Below are 24,770 nucleotides of genomic sequence, written 5' to 3'. Positions count from 1 at the left end.
GTCACAGCTGGACGGGTAGGAAGCTGACTTTTTAGGTCTTTATCGGTCAATAATATTGGCCAATGTTTGGTAAGTATGTTCTTAATGTCAATCCAGTTGTTATTAAACGTACTAATAAATCTGGGAATCATATTTACTAATGATTTTCTTGCCTTGTTGGGATTCCCGGTCAAAAGACTCTGTCTGTTTGAATCTTTTGCTCTCATGTATGCCTTATTAATGTCGTTAGTTTTATAGCCTCTGTTGAGAAATCTTTTAGAGAGATCTCGTGCCTGAAGATCAAAACAATCTTCGCTCGAGCAGATACGACAAACTCTTAGATATTGTCCGATGGGAATAGAACTTTTAAGTTTTGGGGGGTGAGATGACGTAAAATGCAGCAGTAGAGAATTTGTAGAGGTCTCTTTACGGAAAATATCTGTACCTAATCTGCCACTCTCTGTTCTGATAATGGATAGGTCGAGGAAGTCAATGTGAGACTGACTATATTTATAGGTTAATTTGATGTTGAATTTATTATCATTAAGATGGTGGAGGAATTTGTCAAGTTGCGACGTGGAGCCCTGCCAAATAAACAAAACATCATCTATATAACGTGGCCATAATACTCTGAGGGGCTGTGGGGGCCATCATACTGTGTGGGAGCCATTATACTTTGTAGGAGCCTCATTCTGAGCTACATGGGCATACAGGAGAACAATTTCCTGGTGATGAGTCAGATAGGGAAAATTAAGTGAGAAATACCAATTTTTGGTCTACCTGGTGACTTGAATTGATATGGTGTTGTGTGCCCAAAGGTAGACATCAGATGGTACGTTCTGAAGGAAAACAAAGATATAATAGCAGTGGGAATCCGGATTCCAAGGCGAGAGCAAAACAGAGACAAAGAGCATAGAGTGGAGTAGAGAAGGAGATCTTGTGAGGATTGAAGGTTGTGTGTAGGTAAGTACCGGGAGACTAGGTCACAGATGTATGGAGGAGACTGGTTGTGGATGGCTTTGTATGTCATGGGTAGGGCTTTGTACTGCAGTCTCTGGGTAATGGGGAGCCAGTGAAGGGATTGACAGAGGGGAGAGGCTAGCGAATAGCGAGGTAACAGGTGGATTAGTCAGGCAGCAGAGTTTAGTATAAATTGGAGAGGTGCGAGAGTGTTAGAACAGAGGCCACACAGAGCAGGAGGTTGCAGTAGTCGAGGCGGGAGATGATGAGGGCATGGACTATGGTTTTTGCAGATTATTAAGTAAGGAATGTACTGATCCGGGAAATATTTTTGAGTTGGAGTCGGCAGGAAGTGGAAAGGGTTTGGATATGTGGTTTGAAGGAGAGATCAGAGTCCAAGGTTACCCTGGGGCAGCAAGCTTGCGGGACTAGGGAGAATGAGCAGTCATTGTGGTGAGATGTGATCTTGAGAGTAGAGCGGAAAGCTGATCTTCCGTGATGGCAGAGAAGCTGGTTTTGGAGGAGGAGGACTGAGTAGATATGAGCAGGGGCTGTGGGGGTTGTCGGCCAAAGCTTTCTCTGATGTTATCAATCTTCTGCTTGAAGAATGAGGCAAAGTCTTCAGCTGAGATGATTGGAGAGGAAGAATGTGCTGGGGGATGGAGGAGAGAATTGAAAGTGTTGAATAGCTTTGTAGGGTTGTGAGACAGGGAAGCTATGAGAGATGAGCAGTATGTTTGCTTTGCTGCAGTGAGTGTGGACTTGAAAGTAGTGCAATTAAGTGCTCTTTGGAGTGGGATCTTTTCCATCTCTGCGCAGCAACTCTGGAAGCCCTCCTCAGTTCTTTAGTCAGGCTGCTGTGCCAGGGTTGCCTGTTAATTTTGTGAGCTTTGCTATGTCTGAGAGGGGAAGCCGATTTGGGAGATGCAGATATAGTGGTGTTATATAAAGCGGCAGCATCTGCATTGTGTAAGGAACTTATGTTTGCAAGAGGGAGAAGAGACTCGGAAAGTGAATGTAGATCAAGGTGTTTAAGATTGAGGGTGTGCAGGTTTGTGGAGTGGGGATTGAGCACCTCGAGAGGAGAGGGAAGAGAATGTAAGTAGGTTGTGGTCAGAAAGAAGGAGAGGTGAGTTAGAGAGGTTAGATAGGGAACAGAGGCGGGTGAAGATGAGGTCCAGAGTGTGGACATCTTTGTGTGTGTCTGTGGAGGACCATTGAGCGAGGCCGAAAGAGGAAGTGAGAGATAGAAGCTTAGAGGCAGATGAGAGGGAAGTGTCAATGGGGATGTTGAAGTGACCCATGATGATAGTGGGGATGTCAGCGGAAGGGAAATGATATGGACGATTCCTTATCTTAGACTAACAGAATTTAAGCTAACAATTTCTGGAGAGGAAGCTACAGTGTCGCCAAACTGGGACATGAGTTCTCCTACGAAGAACACGTGACCGCCGAGCCGCAGCAGTAGCCGTGCTGCGGCAACATTGTGAGAGCAATTAAGGAGAATGAATATTCACTGCTCCCCTCATCCATGGGTGTGGGAAGCAGCGAATATTCATTTTCTTTAGCAGCGAGCACAGTGTAATCTACAGTAGGTGGCTCCTGCCTCCTGTGCCCCGCTACGCTGCCGCTCCCCCCACCAGCCACAGTGTGTGTGTGTATGTATATGTGTATGTATGTATGTATGTGTATATATATATATATATATATATATATATATATATACAGTACAGACCAAAAGTTTGCTGCGGAATATGTTGGCGCTATATAAATAAAAATTATTATTATTATATATTATTATATAACATATAAATGTGCATATGTAGCAGAGCTGAGTGTGCGTGCACTGTCCTTGCCGCAGTGTTGTATATGCAGTACAGACCAAAAGTTTGGACACACCATCAAGAGTGTGCAAAGCAGTCATCAAAGCAAAAGGTGGCTACTTTGAAGAACCTAGAATATAAGACATATTTTCAGTTGTTTCACACTTTTTTGTTAAGTATATAATTCCACATGTGTTAATTCATAGTTTTGATGCCTTCAGTGTGAATGTACAATATTCATAGTGAAGAAAATACAGAAAAATCTTTAAATGAGAAGGTGTGTCCAAACTTTTGGTCTGTACTGTATATATATATATATACAGTACAGACCAAAAATTTGGACACACCTCATTTAAAGATTTTTCTGTATTTTCATGACTATGAAAATTGTACATTCACACTGAAGGAATCAAAACTATGAATTAACACATGTGGAATTATATCCTTAACAAAAAAGTGTGAAACAACTGAAAATATGTCTTATATTCTAGGTTCTTCAAAGTAGTCACCTTTTGCTTTGATGACTGCTTTGCACACTCTTGGCATTCTCTTCATGAGCTTCAAGAGGTAGTCAACGGAAATGGTTTTCACTTCACAGGTGTGCCCTGTCAGGTTTAGTAAGTGGGATTTCTTGCCTTATAAATGGGGTTGGGACCATCAGTTGTGTTGTGCAGAAGTCTGGTGGATACACAGCTGATAGTCCTACTGAATAGACTGTTAGAATTTGTATTATGGCAAGAAAAAAGCAACTAAGTAAAGAAAAACGAGTGGCCATCATTACTTTAAGAAATGAAGGTCAGTCACTCCGAAAAATTTGGAAAACTTTGAAAGTGTCCCCAAGTGCAGTTGCAAAAAACATCAAGTGCTACAAAGAAACTGGCTCACATGAGGGCCGCCCCAGGAAAGGAAGACCAAGAATCACCTCTGCTTCTGAGGATAAGTTTATCCGAGTGACCAGCCTCAGAAATCGCAGGTTAACAGCAGCTTAGATTAGAAACCAGGTCAATGCCACACAGAGTTCTAGCAGCAGACACATCTCTACAACAACTGTTAAGAGGAGACTTTGTGCAGCAGGCCTTCATGCTAAAATAGCTGCTAGGAAACCACTGCTAAGGACAGGCAACAAGCAGAAGAGACTTGTTTGGGCTAAAGAACACAAGGAATGGACATTAGACCAGTGGAAATCTGTGCTTTGGTCTGATGAGTCCAAATTTGAGATCTTTGGTTCCAACCACCATGTCTTTGTGCGACGCAGAAAAGGTGAACGGATGGACTCTACATGCCTGGTTCCCACCGGGAAGCATGGAGAAGGAGGTGTGATGGTGTGGGGGCGCTTTGCTGGTGACACTGTTGGGGATTTATTCAAAATTGAAGGCATACTGAACCAGCATGGCTACCACAGCATCTTGCAGCGGGATGCTATTCCATTCGATTTGCGTTTAGTTGGACCATCCTTTATTTTTCAACAGGACAATGACCCCAAACACACCTCCAGGCTGTGTAAGGGCTATTTGACCAAGAAGGAGAGTGATGGGGTGCTACGCCAGATGACCTGGCCTCCACAGTCACCAGACCTAAACCCAATTGAGATGGTTTGGGGTGGGCTGGACTGCAGAGTGAAGGCAAAAGGGCCAACAAGTGCTAAGCATCTCTGGAAACTCCTTCACGATTATTGGAAGACCATTTCCGCTGACTACCTCTTGAAGCTCATGAAGAGAATGCCAAGAGTGTGCAAAGCAGTCATCAAAGCAAAAGGTGGCTACTTTGAAGAACCGAGAATATAAGACATATTTTTAGTTGTTTCACACTTTTGTGTTAAGTATATAATTCCACATGTGTTAATTCATAGTTTTGATGCCTTCAGTGTGAACGTACAATTTTCATAGTCATGAAAATACAGAAAAATCTTTAAATGAGAAGGTGTGTCCAAACTTTTGGTCTGTACTGTATATCTCTGAGGCTATGTGCCCACGTTGCATTTATGAAGCAGAAAATTTCTGCTTCATTTCTGCAAGTCCTCTCCCGGAAAAACGCATGCGGAATTCCGCACTCGTTTATCGCGCATTTTTCGCGCGTTTATCATGCGTTTTCCACATGCGGAATTGCCTTGCGTTTTTTATGCATTGGACAAAGGCAATTCTGCTTGCGGAAACGCAAAATTAAATGACATGCTGCGGATTTTTGAACGCAGCATAAACGCTGCGGAAAAATCCGCAGCATGTGCATAGAACTTGCGGAATCCCATTGGGGACCATGGGGTGCGGGTTACCAAGCGTTTTACAAGCGTTTCCGCTGCGGAAATTCCGCATCAAAAACGCTTGAAAAACGCTACGTGGGCACACAGCCTTATAAACGGTACTCCCAAATCAACTGGGAGCTGAGGTTACCCGTATAGTCCCCACAGGGGATGTTTGGCCTACTTATAATGATTTTCTGGACTCTTGTAGCTTGTAACAAAAGTTAAGTACCGACACGTGTAACGGCTTCTTGACTCTGCATAATACAGAAGAAGCATCCATGAAGTGTTGTGCCTGCTATCTGATGTATATCAAGTTCTTGTAAAGTAAAGTTATTTTTGGACTTTGGCCTCCCTCATTCATCTCCATACCATCTGGTCCGGGTTATGTATATATGGTTATATTTATGTTTTATATTGGGATCTGTGATTTCAGTCTACTCCACTGTGTATAGGATGTCTATAGGATAACAGAGTATAGTAAAGTTGTTATGGACGTGACTCAACCAATATTGTGCAGTGAGTCTGTATAGTGACCGATTTTTCTTGTTGCTAAAACTGATCTATTTTTTTTCATGTTAAACTTTTTTTTAAAACTTTTTTTAAACAACTCCCATTAGTGCGATCATACAACATACAAGCCTCTGATTGCTCAGATAATGCACTGTACTACTGTAGTGCCGTGTATTATCACTGCCTGTCAGTGTAATACTAACGGCCCCGTACACATGAGATAAGTGTTGGCTGAACGGTCATTTGGCAGACGGCTATCTCTCCTGACTCCCCCATACATACAAATATTCCAGCTTTCCTGTGATCTGTATGAGAGAGTCACCTCCAGACTCCTCTAGTGGAAGATTATCTACAGGAAGAACAAACGGATTAGCCTCTAAAATTCAGGATGCCAGATCCTTCTCTGCCCTGGCATCATCTATCCGGAGGCCCCCAAATACATTATATAGTCGACCAAACCCCCGAAATCAGTGCTTTCATGCAACTTTAGTCTAATGTGTATGGGGGCGTTAAAAGTGTAAAGGACATATTCATACTCATGCTAGAGCAACTCCATTTTGTCTGCTTCCTTTAAAATCATGTTATTATCACTCCTTGCATAACATACATTCTTTCTTTCTTTCTCTTCCCATGGAACTTCTCTCACACTAACTTTTTCTCAAGAGAACATTTTGTCAGACACTCTGTTATCTAACTTGTTTAGGCCAGGTTTGACCTTGTAAAAGGCCCGACCTAATAGACTTTTGTACATTGCAGGCCCAGACACCATTATTAGGCATTTAAGTATTATAGTAACTAAGTAGCCCCAAACAATCGAGTACTTGGGGAAGGAGGGGCATTTAGCCCAACTCTGTCAAACCTTATTAGATGCCATGTTTGCTTTTGACAGTAGCAAGTGGTTAAACTACCATGGTATCGTTGTAACTAGACGTCCCCATATTATCAAGACCTTGGGGGAGAAGAGACTTTCAGCAAAACTCTACCAAACCTTCTTAGATGCCATGTTTGTTTTTGTCAGCAGCAAGTGGTTAAACTGCCAGGGTTTGTGTTTCCGCCGCACTTGTGCCATCCCTGCAGTGTACATCTATGTTCTGGTGCCCAAAAGAGGTTTTTTGTTTTTCTTAAATGTTTAACGTATTAAAAAATAAGAAAATGTCTTTTTGCATGATTTTTTCTTTTTACAAGAATTGTTGATACCAATTTTCTTTTGAAACATTTTAATATCTGTTTTTTTTCTGGTGTTTTTCTTGCAATATAGGAAAGCCTAAGGCCAGAAATAAACTCCATAAAACACTATACATGGAGACTTTAGTATCAAATCATTTCTGTCCGAGGTGTTTGTGAAAACAAAAAAGGTTTTCTAAATGCCTCAAACTTCTATGTGTGAATGAGACATGAGATCTAACGAGATAGAAGATTACAGACTAGGAAAGATGGGAAACATTCATATAGACGACCGGTGGTGATGTAGTCAGTGACGGACTCTGGCCAAATATGTTTGTAGAGCCGTAGTAGAAGATGAAGATGTCGTCCTCATCATTAAGTAGTTATTTCTCATGTCACGTGTAATGAATATCTCCTGCAGTATTGCTAATGCCGATTCCAGTGTCGGTAAATGAGACGAGAATTAGCTTTATGGAAGATGAGTCTGTGAGAAACGTATTCAGCTACAGACTCCAAGGAAGAAACTGCTTGTTGTCTGTGGCCTAAAATATATAGGTTTTATTACTAGATGTAAAGAAGAAAACTAAATACTGTAAAATAATAAATCTCCTCATATGTTTCCCCTTATTATCTCCAGTAATTGTATTATTACACAGGGTATTTATGATGTTACATAGGCTCATCTTCTTCTCATTCTCTACAATTTCGGATCCTCTCAGATCTTTTATAGAAGAGAATTTTCCTGATTTTACCCATCAAGGATGGATATGGACAGACACAAGATGGCGGAGAGGATATTACACCTCACCCTAGAGATCCTCTTCCGGCTTACTGGAGAGGTGAGAGATTCTGATGATGTCACATTACATCATTCTTATCTATGGGAATAACAGGTGGACAGAACTGGAGAGGTGAGGACTCTGGAAATGTCTGTACTGAGATTTATTAAGGTGTTTCTCCATTATCAGGATTACACAGTAGTGAAGAAGACCTCTAGTGAGCGCTGTCAGGACCCTATGTCTGAGGAATGGAGAAGACCCCTGAGCCCAATCACGGGGCCTCCACCTCACCCCTTCATACATGAGGACATCAATGACCAGAAGATCCTAGAACTCACCTACAAGATGTTTGAGCTGCTGACTGGAGAGGTGACACTGCTGGGAATGCTGGGACATTATACAGTACACTATTAAGGGATTTGGGGATGACGGTATCATTGTATGTGTCAGGTTCCTATAAGGTGTCAGGATGTCGCTGTCTATTTCTCCATGGAGGAGTGGGAGTATTTAGAAGGACACAAAGATCTGTACAAGGACGTCATGATGGAGGTTCCCCAGCCCCACACATCATCAGGTAATAGACAGGACTAAATACACACGGCCTATAATTATCTGTATGTAAAAAATGAATTCAGTCCTTGTATGTGTTTCCTCCAGATCTATCCAGTAAGAGGACAACACCAGAGAGATGTCCTCGTCCTCTTCTTCCACAGGACTGTAAACCAGAAGATCCCAATGTTCCTCAGGATCATCAGGTAGATGGAGGGAAGGTGTCATGAGATCTCCCCTATGATGTGTAGACGGCTGTGAAGGTCTTGTGTTCAGTCTCGTTTTATCCACCAGTATTATGTGTTTTATACTTGTGTAATGAGAACGGTGGAGATGGCAAGATTAGAGCTGATCATAGATGGGACTTCTCCATCTGTCTGTGACTTTTACAATATTTGTTTCAGGGTGAAGATCTGACCCATATTAATACTACAGAGACATATGTGAGGGGTGATGAGCGGTGTAAAGAGGAGATTCCTACATATGACTACCCAGGTGAGTAGTGACCACTAAATGCAGAGAAGTCACAGATTCTTCTCAGTCACCGGCTGTGGCTGCTTTATCGGTGGTGTAGTCCGGCCGTATCACAATCGTGTGATCAGCATTTTGCCGCTAGAGCATAACATTCGCCACCATCTGAAAATGTTCAAATGACTTTGTGAATTGTGAAAGCCCTTTTCTGTAGAACTTACAACCTGGAGGATCCACCCACCCCCTGGGATTAGGAGACGCTGACCGTTACCTGCCCAGATCTGTAAACTATAAAGCCAAATGACAGCGTACGTAGAAAGTGCTGACAAGTGAGAAAATCACTTGAAGAAAAATATTATGATGGACCTGTAAGAGAAAGTGGAGGGTAATGATGCAATAACAACAGAGTTTCCTTTTATCTCAACTTTATTTTAAATCTAACTTCAAACAGGATTGTGATAAACTACACAGAAAACATTACTCCTGTGCCATGATATATCTCTAAGCTGTGCGGGGCTGATGGCTGTAATATACATTTATTCACGCCTGCAGGAGATGTGTTGGCTCCAGCCCTGGTTTCATGGATTCACTCCACGTCATAAATTCCATTATGTTTTCATCCTAAGAAATTCAGATTACTGCACAATCTCTCCTGAAATGGGGGCGCTAATACTTTCTCTAAACTCCAGTTTAGTGTTGGAGGTCTCTCCCCAAACATACGTTGTTGTTGGGGATCTAACATAGAATAAAAAAAAATATTTTTTTTTTACAGGTTGTGGTGGGATCGGCCTGTCTCACTTATGTGAGACTCTAACACCCTGGTAGTCTTTGAAAAAAGATCTCCATTGCTTTTTCAAAATGTCCGAGATCTAAATTTAAGACCCCTCATCTCTGCACTATTATAAAAAGTTCCATTTGAACGTCTAATATTTCTTCTTGGCACTCATCTGACAGAAAATATTGTCCCTCATGATAGTTTAGATTGCCAAGAGCCACCGAGCCCCATACTCCAATTACCCCAGAGAGGTTTCACCACTAGTTACTCATTTATTACTGATGAAGACTGCTGAGTTTGATCATTTCAGTAGATGTGTTATTGTCTATAGTCAGTTTTTGACTACAGTAGTTGGTGCCCAAAATATTCTGATTTAAGCCCTTCCCGCAGCCAGTTTTGTGTTGTTAATCAGGTCCCATTTTTCTAATCTAACGTGTCACTTTATTTGGTGATAACTTTGGAATTCTTCACAAATGATAATGGGAAACAAATGTACCTTACAAATTATTTTCCAACTTCTCTTGAATCCGACAATACCCTATATACGGTTGTATCCTACTGTCTGGGCACATGGCAGGTTAAGAAGGGAAGGAGCGACATTTAACTATTTGAATGCAGATCTTGCTGGAATAGTTTGCAGACACAATGTATTGGGGGCACTATTCATGATCACCTGGAAGCTCAAAAGATGGCTACCACGAACAGCCTTGGCGCTATCTACTCTGTTTTCTAGATCCCAGGGATTGTCTTGCTCATCACTTATTTAACCCCACTACATGGATCTGGACTTACACAGAGACCCCTAGGCTTGGGCCATGGTGTTACCTGCTGTTCTGTGGAGTGAGATTGCAGGAAGAATAGTCAGGTAGCCGGGTCAGAACCAGGAGGGCAGAGAAAATACAAAATCAAAAGACACAAGAGTAGTCGGTAAACGGGCCGGGATCACAGCAGAAAACAAATACACAAGCCGGGAGCCGAGCACAGAGGACTGAACCAGAGGAGAACAAGGCTGTATCTGGCAGCTTCCAGCAATATGCTTCCAGCTTTAGTAGGGTGTGGAGCTTTCCAATTGGTTGAAGTAGGGAGCAGATTACTCCAGCTGGACAGCACACAGACCCATACTGCCAGACAGAATGGTACTAGAGGTCACAGGCACCCTAATCTTAGTGGCTGGACAGAGCGTCGCCCAGAGCTTCTGGTTCTGACGTCTCCTCCATCACCAGTGCCACCTACAGGATGAATAAGGCGGCTCCTGGTGACAGAAGCAGACATCGCAGGAGCAGATCCCAGAGGAGATGGGACACACCATTTGCAGAAGCCCTAATATAACAAAATGTCAGAAAACCAGAGCAGTAGAAATCCCCATAAAGTGACTCCATTTTGGAAATTATCACCCTCAGTGAATTAATCTATAGGAGTTTTGATTATTTTGACTCCATAGGCACTTTCTGAAAATTAGCACGCAGTGGATGTTGGAGATTAAAAATTGCACATTGGCTATTTTTTTACCAAACACATAGTGCCCAGATTGTGCTCCAGGAGACACACACTGTAAATTAAGTCGGATCTTCTCACTATAGTATTGCCAAAAACATGGATGCCAAATGTTGTTAGGTGCAGAAGCGAGGGGGGGATTTGACTTCGAAAGAGCGGATTTTGCTGGATTGGTTTATGGAAGCCATGTTGATTCTAAAGAGCCTTTGAGAATCTAATAATGTGGAAACTTCTGTTTGACTTGAGTGGGGCCTTGTTTTTTGTGAGATGAGTAGAAGTTTTCATTGGTATAATTTTTGCCTACATAACATTTTTTGATGGCTTCTTATTCCTTTTTTTTGAGGCAGAATGAACAAACAGTTGGACACCACGCTCTACTGGTTCATCCTATGAAGTTTTCTATTAGACTGTGAACTGTCATTCTGTCAATAACTTCCCATTTCTACAGAGATTTTAAGTACAATTAACACAAGAATCCCACTGAAAAATATATTAAGATTGCATACCACTTCTAAATCAATCTAAACACACACACATCCCTGAGGTACATGCTAATCCAGGGAAATGAAGGGATATATGCTCAAGTTTAAAAATCAATTTTATTACACAAATCTAAAAAATAGAGGAATATTTAAAATCCTCTATTGTTTCGATTTGTGTCTAATAAAATTGATTTTTAAACTTGAGCATATATCCCTTCATTTTCCTGGATTAGCATGTAGCCCAGGGATGTTTGTTTAGACATTTTAAGTAGAAATGTTAAAAAATATAAATTTCAAGGATATTTTATTCAAAATTAATAATTGTTTTTTTTCCTGGCAGATGACTGTACCAGGAGATCAGATGGACAGGAGATTTTTAAATCAAATGATCTTGAGATTCCACAGGATACAATTGAAGTGAATACCATTACTCCAGACATGCCATCATCCCTTCACAGCAAAGATCTGTCATCTGATCATTTGAAACAGGTCCTGTCTTCTGATTCATTACCGACTACTCAGGAAAATCAAAGTCACAAAATAAGCATTAAAAAACAAACTGCTCCTAAAGAAAAGAAGCCATTTTCACATTCAGAAAATGGAAACAGTTTTACCATCAAAAAGTCTATTCTTAAACATCAAAAAATACACACAATGGAGAATAGATTTTTTTATTCCAAAAGTGGAAAATATTTTAACCAGAAATCAGTTTTTGTTAATCACCAGAGAAACCACACAGGGGAGAAACCTTTTTCATGTTCATTATGTGGGAAATGTTGTAACCAGAAATCAGATCTTCTTCGTCACCAGAGAACTCACACAGGCGAGAAGCCTTTTTCATGTTCAGAATGTGGGAAATGTTTTAACCAAAAATCAGTTTTGACTAGGCATCAGAGAACTCACACAGGGGAGAAGCCTTTTTCATGTTCAGAATGTGGGAAATGTTTTAACCTTAAATCAGCTTTGGTTAAGCACCAGATAATTCACACAGGGGAGAAGCCCTTTTCCTGTTCAGAATGTGGGAAATGTTTTAACCAGAAATCAAATCTTGTTAATCACCAAAGAACTCACACAGGGGAGAAGCCTTTTTCGTGTTCAGAATGTAGAAAGAGTTTTACAGGTAAATCATCTCTTGTTACACATCAGAGAACTCACACAGGGGAGAAGCCTTTTTCATGTTTAGAATGTGGGAAATGTTTTAATCATAAATCAACTTTGGTTAATCACCAGAGAACTCACACAGGGGAGAAGCCTTTTTCATGTTTAGAATGTGGGAAATGTTTTAACCAGAAATCAGCTTTGGTTAATCACCAGAGAATCCACACAGGGGAGGAGCCTTTTTCCTAAACTTTTTCTTTTTAATCCAATACATTTGAAATTTTTTTCATTAGTGTTTTTTTTTTGTTTTTACAAAACAAAAAAACAGTTCATACAATAGTAAAATAAAATAACATACCATAGGGATCACATATGCATCTCTCCTATATATCCTTTCAGCTTCCCCATTACCGTCTGATAACTTGCAGTTAATATATCTTACAATTAACATTTCACATTCTTGAAATCTTATATAACCATAATATTGTAATAAACATTATAATCCTATACACATATAGGTGTGCTATATTACCCATACCACATGTTAAGGAATTCCAATACACATTACAATGAAACATTAGACCTCGCCAATACCCCCCTTCCCCCATAAGTCATTGTCTCTCCAACAATAACCCCCTTGATGGCATTCCAGGTTTATCCAACCATAAGCCCCATATTTTCTCAAATTTATTCATTGAGTTTTGTTTTTTACATACCCTTTTTCTAATCTGATAATATTATTTATCCTACTTTTGAGTTCACTAATTTCTGGAGGTGAGGGGTTAATCCATTTGGATGCAATATGTTTCCTAGCTTGAAATAAAATATGTGAAATCCCTATTGAAATTGGGTCAAATTCCATATCATCCTCTAATATACCTAATAGGCATTTTTTGGGTCTGGTTGAATATCTATTTTATATACCCTCTTTATAATAGACAGAACTCCTTTCCAGTAGTTACCTAACTTCCGGCATTCCCATAGCGGATGTAATAGGCCCGCAGCATCCATGTTACATCTTGGACATTCAGTCCGGTATCCTATGTTACATAGGAATCTAGGCGTCTTATATTTCCTATGTATTAATATGATCTGGGGAAATCTCTGAGCCTCATGTAAAGATAATTGGGGTACCAGTTCTAATACCTCTCCCCATTGATCCTCAGAAATTGGACCTATATCTCCATCCATTTTTGTCTAGCTGGAGAAGGAAATATTTTTAAATAATTATCAAGAAGGACTCAGTGAATATCAGAAATACGACCCTTAGGATTTCCCTTCTCTAATACCAACTTAACAAAAGTATTATTTTCTACCCAAAAGGGAGTCCATCTTGATTGTGCATTAAATTAATGCCGAAACTGTAAATACTTATAGAATTGTTTGTCAAGTGGGTGTGGCCTGCAAGACAAGGTGGCAGCAGCTTAATTGCATAGCTCCAGCCAGCCAGGATTAAACCAGCACAAAGCAGCACACAGCATTGTCCTACAGCCTCTTACCTAACACCCGGTGGCGGCGGAACACCCAGGGCCCATGATGACAAGGTCCCAGAAAAGAGGATCCCCGGCGAGATTGGAGGCTTTCTTCCAGAGGGGACAAACAACAAGAACAGTGAGTAAGATGGCGCCGGCTTCCCCTTCAGCCTATTCACACTCCTCTAGAAGCTCGGGGGGAAGGGAAGCAGAGACTGAGACACAGCAGCAGGGATAATAAGCCCACAGCTCCAATGACAAGGGCAGATATGCAAGATTTTCTGGCTGCAATTCGCTCCTCCATGAGGGAGTATATGCAGGCAATGTTGCAGGAGATGAAAGGGGAGATTACTTCCATTGGGGATCGCACTTCCCACATTGAAAACAAGATGGAAGAATATGCCAGAATGATCAATGCCTTGGTAGATGAAAATGAGGCACTCAGGGAAGAGATGTCTCGGGTCACTGATAAAATTTATGACTAAAGGCACCGTCACACTAAACGAGATTGCTAGCGAGATCGCTGCTGAGTCACAAGTTCTGTGACGCAACAACGATCTCAGTAGCGATCTCGTTAAGTGTGACACGTAGCAGCGACCAGGCCCCTGCTGTGAAATCGCTGGTCGTGTCGGAAATGTCTGGACCTTTTTTGTATCGTTGAAATCCCGCTGGGTAGCATGCATCGGAGCGTTTGACACCTTACCAACGACCCAGTAAGCGACTCAGAATTGAGACACATAGGCATGCATTTGCGTTGCCTTTTCCGCACCCCTCAGCTCCGATTGGTGGTCGCTACTGCGTTCTGATTGGGTGGCGGCCTAGCCTTATGAGGCGACATAGTAGCGCTTCCGTCCATTGTTCGTGACCGCGTGCTTGTTACAGATCATAGTACAGTTTTCCAGACTGCGACTCTTCTTCGATTCTTCAACGGTTCTTTTGACCTATCTCTGTGCACGGTACGTATCGTTTGGGGTCTCAAATGCATTCCCATTGCCTCCTTAATTTATAGGACACCTACTAATTATCAGCTATCATTGCTCTGGATGAAGGGAGGGAGGGCTTGGCTTCTATCTGTGTACATATGCTTTTGCATGGGCAGCCATTTTAGGGGGTCTCGTGTTCGCACACCCGTACAGCATGTTTTCTGGCATGCGCGCTAATGGAATGGAATGCATTTATTGCTTTATTTTTTTAAAACCTTTTCTCATGTTTTCATTTTATATTTTTCAGTTTGCAGCATCATGAACAATGCGCAGCATGCTGTTGTGTTTGCTGCATTGCTGGTTGAGGAAGCAAAGTGTCTAGATGAGGCACGGATGCTTGAGAGGCGTTCCAAACGAAAGCGTCACATGTGGACCAGAGAGTGGCTGCAGAAGAGGTCCGATTTGTCCCACATGCAACTTGTAAGAGAGCTTCAGGAGAAGAATCCTCATGATTTCCGCAACGATCTGCGGATGTCAGAAGAATCCTTCATACATTTACTGGAAAGAATTACTCCACTGATTCAACGGAAGGATACAGCGATGCGTGCTGCCATCCCAGTAGATGAAAGATTGGCAGTCACGCTGCGATTCCTGGCCACCGGACGCTCACTGCAAGACTTGCATTTTTCTTCAGCCATTTCAAGGTCCCTGCTCAGCATTCTAATTCCGGAGACATGTAATGCCATTTTCCACAGTCTACGTAGCTACATGCAGTTTCCCAACACGGAGGAGGAATGGAAAAAGATTGCCTCCGATTTTGAGCAGCTTTGGCAGTTTCCTAACTGTGGTGGGGCTTTGGACGGGAAACATGTCCGGATCACTCAACCACCAAACAGCGGATCATATTTCTTTAATTATAAGGGCTATTTCATCATCATCCTTGTGAACACCAATTACGAATTTATAAATGTAGATGTTGGCATGAACGGAAGGGTTTCCGATGGTGGTGTTTTAGAGCACACACTCTTTGGAGAGCGTTTGAACAACCGTGACCTTCACTTGCCTCCCAACTCTGACACTAGAGGCAACCTTAATTTTGTTTTTGTCGGTGATGAGGCCTTCCCGCTTCATCCCAATCTTATCAAACCGTTCCCACAAAAAAGTCTGACAGAGGAAAGCAGAATTTTCAATTACCGCTTGTCAAGGGCACGTCGGGTTGTAGAAAATGCCTTCGGTATCATGGCCAATCGCTTCAGAGTTTTCCACATGCCTATAAACATGAAGCTTGAATCAATAGACTCAGTTGTTTTGGCTTGTTGCACGCTTCACAACTTCCTTCACCGGCGCGATGCCTTGGCGTACTGTCCGCCTGGCTTCATGGACTCTGTGGGCCTAACAAATGGGGAAGTGCAGCTCGGTCAATGGCGTGCAAACGATCCCGCAATTGCAGGCCTTCAACCATTGAGACCCGGCAGAAACACCCACGATGCAAAGACGTGCCGAGACAACTACTGCCAATATTTTAACGGTCCTGGTGCTGTTACTTGGCAGCATCAGAACTTATAGTGGGCTACTACTGACATTTATACACTACTTTCATATTTGTACTGATTTGTCTAATAAACTACAGTCATGGCCAAAAGTATTGAGAATGAGACAAATAGTAATTTTTCCAAAGTTTACTGCTTCATTTTTTGTAATGGCAATTTGCATATACTCCTGAATGTCAAAGAGTGACCAGCTTAACAGCAATTACTGTACTTGCAAAGTCAATATTTGCCCAGAAAATGAACTTTAACCCCCAAAACACATTTCACCATCATTGCAGTCCTGCCTTACAAAGGAGCACCTAACATCGTTTTAGTGATTGATCCATTAACACAGGTGTGGGTGTTGATGAGGACAGGGCTGGCGATCAATCAGTCATGATTAAGTAAGAATGACATCACTGGACACTTTAAAAGGAGGCTGGTTCTTGGTATCATTGTTTCTCTTCAGTTAACCATGGTTATCTCTAAAGAAACACGTGCAGCCATCATTGCACTGCACAAAAATGGCCTAACAGGGAAGAGTATCGCAGCTACAAAGATTGCACCTCAGTCAACAATCTATCGCATCATCAAGAACTTCAAGGAGAGAGCTTCCATTGTTGTCAAAAAGGCTCCAGGGCGCCCAAGAAAGACCAGCAAGCGCCAGGACCGTATCTTAAAACTGCGGGATTGGACTACCAGCAGTGCCGAGCTTGCTCAGGAATGGCAGCAGGCTGGTGTGAGTGCTTCTGCACGCACTGTGAGGCGGAGACTCTTTGAGCAAGGGCTGGATTCAAGGAGGGCAGCAAAGAAGCCACTTCTCTCCAGAAAAAACATCAGGGACCGACTGATATTCTGCAAAAGGTACAGGGAGTGGACTGCTGAGGACTGGGGCAAAGTCATTTTCTCTGATGAATCCCCTTTTCGATTGTTTGGGACATCTGGAAAACAGCTTATTCGGAGAAGAAGAGGTGAGCGCTACCACCAGTCTTATCTCATGCCAACTGTAAAGCATCCTGAAACCATTCATGTGTGGGGTTGCTTCTCAGCCAAGGGAATCGGCTCACTCACAGTCTTGCCTAAAAACACAGCCATGAATAAAGAATGGTACCAGAATGTCCTCCAAGAGCAACTTCTCCCAACCGTCCAAGAGCAGTTTGGCGCCCAACAATGCCTTTTCCAGCATGATGGAGCACCTTGCCATAAAGCAAAGGTGATAACTAAATGGCTCATGGAACAAAACATAGAGATTTTGGGTCCATGGCCTGGAAACTCCCCAGATCTTAATCCCATTGAGAACTTGTGGTCAATCATCAAGAGACGGGTGGACAAACAAAAACCAACAAATTCTGGCAAAATGCAAGCATTGATTATGCAAGAATGGACTGCTATCAGTCAGGATTTGGTCCAAAAGTTGATTGAGAGCATGCCAGGGAGAATTACAGAGGTCTTGAAGAAGAAGGGGCAACACTGCAAATATTGACTTGCTGCATTAACTCATTCTAACTGTCAATATAACCTATTGGTACTCATAATATGATTGCAATTATATTTCTGTATGTGATATAAACATCAGACAAACACTAATAAAAACCAGAGGCCAGCAGATCATGTGAAAATATAATTTTGGTGTCATTCTCAATACTTTTGGCCATGACTGTATGTGTTTTACTTTGCAAAAGCTTTGTTTCTCATTCTTTCAGTAGTAAGGGCCCGCAGATGCATACGTGTACTCTAGTGTTGCGCAAACATGCTCGACACTGCTCGGTACTTGCCCGAGCATCACGCTACTCGTGATGTTCGGCGAGCACCGAGCATTTCCGGGTTACTCGGGCAGGAGCTCGGGTCTCCGCCCTGCATGTTTGGTTCTCTTTACAGAGCCAATGAACATGTAGGGATTGCCAGCCAGTCACTGTAATGCCGCAGCCATGTTGGTTGTGGGCATTGCAGTGAATGCCTGGCCGCACAGCGTCACCTCGAGTATTTAATACCGTGCACCGCCATCTTGGACACAGTCACTCCGGATCAGACGTGTAGGGACAGCGCTGCTGATTTAGGGAGAGATATAAACTGCAAAATGGTTAGTGTAGGGTCTGTAAAGGCTGCCAGATCAAACAAACAGTCCTTCTCAGGACTAATATGCATCCCAGATATCAGGCAGGCAGGCTGTATAGGAGACGCAGTGGTTATACCAGCAAACCCTGCATTACAGTCCTGTGTTTCTGAAATTGCTGGACTTAGCTCCAGGTCTCGGGGGCCAGGACAAATCCTTTTTTTTTTTTCATCTAAATCCTCTTTTTTTTTCTCCTCCTTCACACTGTACAAATACCCGTCTTATGAACCTTTTGGTGCCCCCCCCCCCCCCAAAAAAAAGTGTGTCTCTGATTTTTCAGACACAAATATATCTGTTGAAAATAATCTGGTGTAGGCCCGAGAAACAGAAGTGTGGTTTTGCAGTTCCACGGTTCAAACCTCTTTATTATCCACTTTTGGGCCATTTGTATCTAAAAAAAAAAACAGTTTGAGTGTGTTGATCACTGTTCAGCCGCAAATATATATATTTAAAATTGTCTTTTCAGCACTGTATGCATGTGTCACAGCACATGGCCAGCTAAGGTTGTAAAATGTTAAAATGACATTTCCCGGTGAATGCATTTGTCACGGTTGAAAGCAATATAAAAGTGCAAAAACACATAAAAAATGCTACTTGTGAACATAGCCCAAGGTGTGGAGGAGTATTTTTTTTGGGGTTAGTTATTTTACCTTATACACAAGTCTTTACCCTAGAAAGGAAGTTCCTTAACATATTTCACAGGAAAGCAGTTTCAGTTTCATTTTTGAACGTTTTATTGTGAGCCCGTAAATGTGGCTTAATACCTCTGACCACGTTGTTGACAGCAGTGACCTGGGGGTCAGAAATGCTTCCTGGGGCGATCCCCATGCTACACATACATATTCAGATACATAAAAATATACACACATATATACAGATACCTACATATACACATACATAGTCACAGACATACAAGTATGCTTACCTATCTAAAAATATAGATCTTTATCCATACATAAAACCACCAACACACCAGTCTTCCTGTGTGACCAGAGACGCTGTATTAATAATGCGTCATTTTTCGAACGCAGCAGCGTCTCCAGTGTGACGTACATACTTTGAATTCAGGCCGCTTCCTTTGCGCACGCAGTAGCGTCCTCTAATAGGGCGTGCCCCCGACTATGGGCGACGTTAATGCGTCATGGGCGTGGTTTACGACGTTGATTCGTCGTGGGCGGGTTTTATGATGTTGTTGCGGCCTAGCTTGTCAGGAGAGGCGGTAACATGGCGGCCAGGAGACGGGCAACTCCATGGGGGGATGCAGAGGTCCGCTACCTCATAGCAGAGCTGGATGCCAGGGACTATGAGTGCCATGAGCATCCAGGACATCCAGTGCTCCATAAGTCGGGGCTTACCCCGAAGATTTGGGGTTCAGAGCTCCACTACCCAGATCCGAAAGAAGCATCCGGTCACAGACCCTGCCCCATCGCGGTGAGTGGTTTTAAAATAGGTTAGCACAGTATATGGCAGCACATTGGTTACAATTACAGTTCAGTACCTCAGGTATGTAATGTTATTTGTTCTCCAGCACCTGCAGACCCGGAGCCCCAGCAGGAGTCACCTGCTGACCCAGAGCCCCAGCAAGAGTCATTTACAGGCTCGCCAGCATCACTCCATGATATGGGTGTAGCTTTGTCTTACGGTAATGCTTTCACATAAAATACGGTCCATACAACTTGGAAAGTATAGGGCTGTCATGTACTATGAAGTGTTGTGTCTTTGCCTAGCCGGTGATGCCAGAGGATCCGGGTGGTCCATCAGCTCATCATCACCCGAGCAAACCGAAAACCGTAAGTGTTAAATAACAAACATGTACCTGTTAGGCTGTGTGCCCACGATGCGTTTTTAATGCGTTTCTGCAGCTGCGGAAACGCATTAAAAATGCCTTAAAAACGCATGGGTAGAAGGGCTGCAATGTTCCCCTATGATAATCCGCATGTGCTGTGCACATGCTGCGGAAATTACCGCTGGGGATTATCATTGTGTAAAAAAACGCAGCACTACCAATTATTTTGCGGAAGCGCTTCTTTTTGCGCCGCCATTGACTTGCATTAGAACGCGCCAATTCCGCAAGACTGCATCTGTACTTGCGTAATTGGCTGTACTTGCGTAATTGGCGCGTTATAATGTGCGGATGGTACCCGGTTGTGGATGAGAGGACTCTCATCCAGACCCAGGTACCATTAAAAAAAAAAAGAATAAAATAAAAAATATATATATACTTACCTTCTGGCGGCCCGCGCTGCGCTCCTCCTTGCTTCCCGGCACTTCGCGGTTGAATGAAGGACCTACGCTGACGTCCGAGTCATGTGACGGGTCACACGACGCTGACGTCGGCAGGTCCTTCAGTTTACCGCTGCCGGCAGCCGGGACGGAGGGTATCAAGACTGCGGGGGCCATCGGAAGGTAAGTATAGATAATTTTTTATTTTTTTTTACATTCTTTGGGGGTCACAGTATATAAATCCATGCCGTTTGCATGGATTTATATAGTGTGACCAAGTTGACAAGCACTTTCCAAGTGATGCTAATCGCTTGGAAAGTGCTTGTCAACCCGAATGCGGAAATGCAAGTGAAGACCGCTTCATTTCCGCATGTCCCTGGCAGGAAGAACGCATGTACAATCCTCATGTGTTTTTTCCTGCCAGGGAGATGCAGAAACGTTCAGGAAAAAATCCTGAGCATTTCTGCATTGTGGGCACATAGCCTTAATTAGATGAATGTACAGAATCATTCGTCTTAAGTTTAACCATTACCTCCGTCGAAATCCCTACATTAGACGACCTCCTGGCATCACAGCGGACACTCCTGGCGTCACAGCGGACACTAGGAGAAGCAGTCCAACAGCACGGAGTGATGCTGGCAAGGTTTGTGGCGGCGCGGCAGCCACTAACTTTTTTGTTTTTTGCTGTTATATTTATTTTGTTGTTATAAAAAAAACGTTAAAGTTTATATCCACTGTTGTGTACACTTTGTTACAAACAAATAACATGTTTCATCACTCACACCCATTATATCTATGCATCTGTGTAGATGCACCCAGTCCATTACCCCGCCTAGTAGACCTGCTAATAACTATATGCTGAATTCAGTAAAGCAGGCTGCAAGTCTTAATTCAAAAAACATTTTTATTATGAACAAATATTTTAATAAATAAACAATTAAATTAACTATTAAATAAACAATAACTTAACAATTTAAACATTTAACTTAAACCCTACAAGGAAAACATCACTAAAGCTCTTGATACTGGTTTTCTGGATTCAAAAATCCTTGCCTGGGCGGAGAAGATAGTTCTTCAAGAAAGGAATTAGAAAACCTGGGATATTGGGGGGGGGGGGGGGGGGGCAAGCGGCAGGTTTCGTTGAGGTACAAACCGTCATACTGGTGTGCTACGCAGTGGTTCCGGCATTTGGGTCCATGACTGACTTGCACAGGGATCACGGTCAATCCTAGTATGTACAGTTGATGTTTCACTCAGTTGACCGGCTGCCGCTTTATTTAAAGTCTCGAAAATGACCCTTTCGGCATGGATCCTCTGTGTGTCATCCAGCTTCTGAAGTCGATCAGCGGTGAAGTTGGCAAAGCTGTCCATGCCTGAGTTGCTCTGCTGGCTTAAAATTTGCTTTGCCAAAGAGACTAGCTTTGTTGATGGTGACAAGGTGGCCTTTCTCTTATGTGCATTGATTATTCGCCGAGGCACAGTAGCTGAATTGAGGGTTGAGGGTGCAGGGTCTTGACCCCTCAGCAGCCTCCGCCAGGCTAGGTTCATCACCCAGGATGTCGTCACTTGTGGTTAACATATCTTGCTGATGCTGCGGGAACAGAAAATTAAATGTTAAAGTTAAACCCAAAAATTATTTTACAACATTCAGCACCACACCACATAAATGTGTTGGCATTGGATATATCATGACCAGCATGGGTAAACGTGCACTGGAAACAAATGTGTGGGGAGGCACTAGCAGTACAGGATATGAAATGGCATTCAACAATATGAGAAGTGAGTGGGGTGAAAATAGTAAAGGAGTGTACTTATCTGAACTGGAAGGGATAACTTTTGTAAACTGCAGAATTAAGCAGGTAAAACATTAGTTAATATTTTCCATTCAACTATGGCATGTACATACCAAGTTTAAATGCTATTTACAGGGAAGCAAGCAAAGAAGGTACTTACATCTCCAACAGGGGTGTCAGTCGGGATCACAGGGTCTTGATCCAGGGTCTGCCGCATCGAAGATACCATTGTGCGCAGCAGCTCCTGATCACGGGTGAAGCCAAGCAAGTCATAGTACCATAACGAGGGCACATAAACCTCATCTGTGCCGGCACCAGACTTCATTGACTTCTCCACCTTGTCCAGCTCTTTTTTATAGACTGTGCGAAGACCCTGGATCTTTTCCCGAACAACAGTCTCATTGACCTTCTCGCAGGGATTATGCTGCTTAAAGAGAGCAACTAGTTTCCCATATGCCTCCCTTTTTTTATTTCGGTTACTGTACTTGGCAGACTTAATCTGCCAAAGGCAGGGCAGGGACCGATACATCTCGATTAGTTCACGGACAAATTCCTCGCTATTGTAAGACATCTGAAATAAAAAATAGCATACAGTGAGCATACATGGAACATTTGAAAAAAAGAAAAAAATACTGTTTGAACCACACTACCGTGTGCACACGAGACCCCCTAAAATGGCTGCCCATGCAAAAGCATATGTACACAGATAGAAGCCAAGCCCTACCTCCCTCCAGAGCAATGATTACAGATGCATTAAGCATGTCCTATTCTAATCCTCAAAATTGCACCAGAACAGGACATTCTCTGACCCTCACAGATCTCATTCTCAGATACGTGATTTTCATGGATGTGTGAATGTATCTATAAAACTGTACGAGTCCATGGACCATCCGATAAAAAAAATCTGGCAGCACACGGACATTTCACACAAATGTGAAAATGCAGCCTAAGGGATTTTAAGATCACGCCTAGTCACACAGTGCAGATACAGAATAATATTTACATCCAGGCACTTACCGCTGACGTGATCAGAGTCGGTTTCTGCTGCTTCTTCTCCATCTGGTCAGACCTTCATGTCGACATCTCCCAGCCACGATTAGTCTTGTCATGATGCTCTCCAGCCTAGAAAATAACAAGGTCACATATATTGTATACATACATGTCTCCCCCGCACTGCGCTCCTGAATACAGATATGTACCCCCCCATTAATATACTATTAGCCACTTAGTAATCAAAATATAAAGTGATAAGCAGCACTGTGCCCCCCCATTAACTATAATCTCCACCGGCCAATAATATTAATTATTCAGTCTCTGTGACTCTCCCCAATTAACTGTAAGGCTATGTGCACATGGAAAATATACAAGACTTTACAGTACAAGCAAAGTGAAACCCCCGTCATTGCTCTCTCCCAGCACCCCCATCATTGCTCTCTCCCAGCACCCCCGTCATTGCTCTCTCCCTCCATCCCCATCATTGCTCTCCCCAGCCCCAGCATTGCTCTCCCCAGCCTTCTCTCATTGCTCTCCCCAGCCTCTTCCCATTGCTCTCCACAGCCTTCTCTCATTGGTCTCCCCAGCCTCCTGTCATTGCTCTCCCCAGCCTTCCCTCATTGCTCTTTCCAGCCCCTCATTGCTTTCCCCAGCCTTCTCTCATTGCTCTCCCCAGCCTCCTCTCATTGCTCTCCCCTGCCCCCTTTCATTGCTCTCCCCAGTCTCCTCTCATTGCTCTCCCCAGCCTTCTCTCATTGCTCTCCCCAGCTCCTCTCATTGCTCTTCCCAGCCTCCCCTCAATGCTCTCCCCAGCCTCCTCTCATTGCTCTCCCCAGCTTCCCCAGTTTGTTAAAAAAATAAAAAACACAACTTACCTCAGCTCGCTCCCCTGCACCTCCTCGTCTCCGGTAACTTCCTCCCTGACACACAGGCTCACACCAAATGATGACGTCATCAAGCAGCGCGGGCCTGTGTCAGGGAGGAAGCACAGGGCAGGAAGCAGAAAACGGATCTCTGCAGCTCTGCTGCCATTTTCCTCCTGTCAGCAGCGGAGCTGCAGGGATCGCTCCATGCCCACCACATATGATGATGGCAATCTGGCCATGGGGCTCCGAGAAGCAGGCCAGATTACCCTCATTATCAGCCGCCCGGCAAGGGCCCCCCTGCACCGTCGTGCCCCGATGCAGTTGCACCGGCTGCACCAGCAGTAGGTGCACACCTGGTCAGGACTGTCCATTAATTGAGGTAAGTCGGTTATTCTACCATTTGATGATATCCCTAATTTGAGCATTTTAGAACATACACGAATACAAACGGTTGAGAAATTCAAATACCGGGTACAAGAATAACAAAAAGAACTCCGGATTACATTCCACTGAATCTGTATCTTCTTCTGGAAAA

The 24,770-nt window shown here is 43.1% G+C and overlaps 1 protein-coding gene and 1 pseudogene across 1 annotated transcript; one reads left to right on the top strand and one right to left on the bottom strand.

Annotated features, from left to right (window-relative positions):
• LOC141191570 (uncharacterized) overlaps window positions 1-24,770 on the bottom strand; it is a 773,803-nt pseudogene that overhangs the window by 666,351 nt on the left and 82,682 nt on the right.
• Window positions 7,327-13,006, top strand: LOC141191562 (uncharacterized). Its single transcript, XM_073661490.1, has 6 exons — window positions 7,327-7,514; window positions 7,644-7,823; window positions 7,905-8,028; window positions 8,112-8,209; window positions 8,408-8,498; window positions 11,566-13,006. Exons 1-6 carry the CDS (start codon window positions 7,437-7,439, stop codon window positions 12,570-12,572), a joined length of 1,578 nt encoding a protein of 525 aa, XP_073517591.1. The 5' UTR covers window positions 7,327-7,436; the 3' UTR covers window positions 12,573-13,006.

This window comes from Phyllobates terribilis, unplaced genomic scaffold, assembly GCF_046119375.1.
Source record: "Phyllobates terribilis strain yellow unplaced genomic scaffold, ASM4611937v1 Scaffold_47__1_contigs__length_9908305, whole genome shotgun sequence".
Classification (NCBI taxonomy): domain Eukaryota; kingdom Metazoa; phylum Chordata; class Amphibia; order Anura; family Dendrobatidae; genus Phyllobates; species Phyllobates terribilis.
Note: the sequence above shows the minus strand (reverse complement) of the source record. Positions and strands in the feature narration are given on the sequence as shown.

Excerpts from the sequence above, each read along its gene's own strand:
- LOC141191562 (XM_073661490.1), top strand. The coding sequence starts at position 7,437 with ATGGATATGGACAGACACAAGATGGCGGAGAGGATATTACACCTCACC. Across the intron at positions 7,515-7,643 it reads TCTTCCGGCTTACTGGAGAG|GATTACACAGTAGTGAAGAA; the intron begins GTGAGAGATTCT and ends CTCCATTATCAG. Across the intron at positions 8,499-11,565 it reads TCCTACATATGACTACCCAG|ATGACTGTACCAGGAGATCA; the intron begins GTGAGTAGTGAC and ends TTTTCCTGGCAG.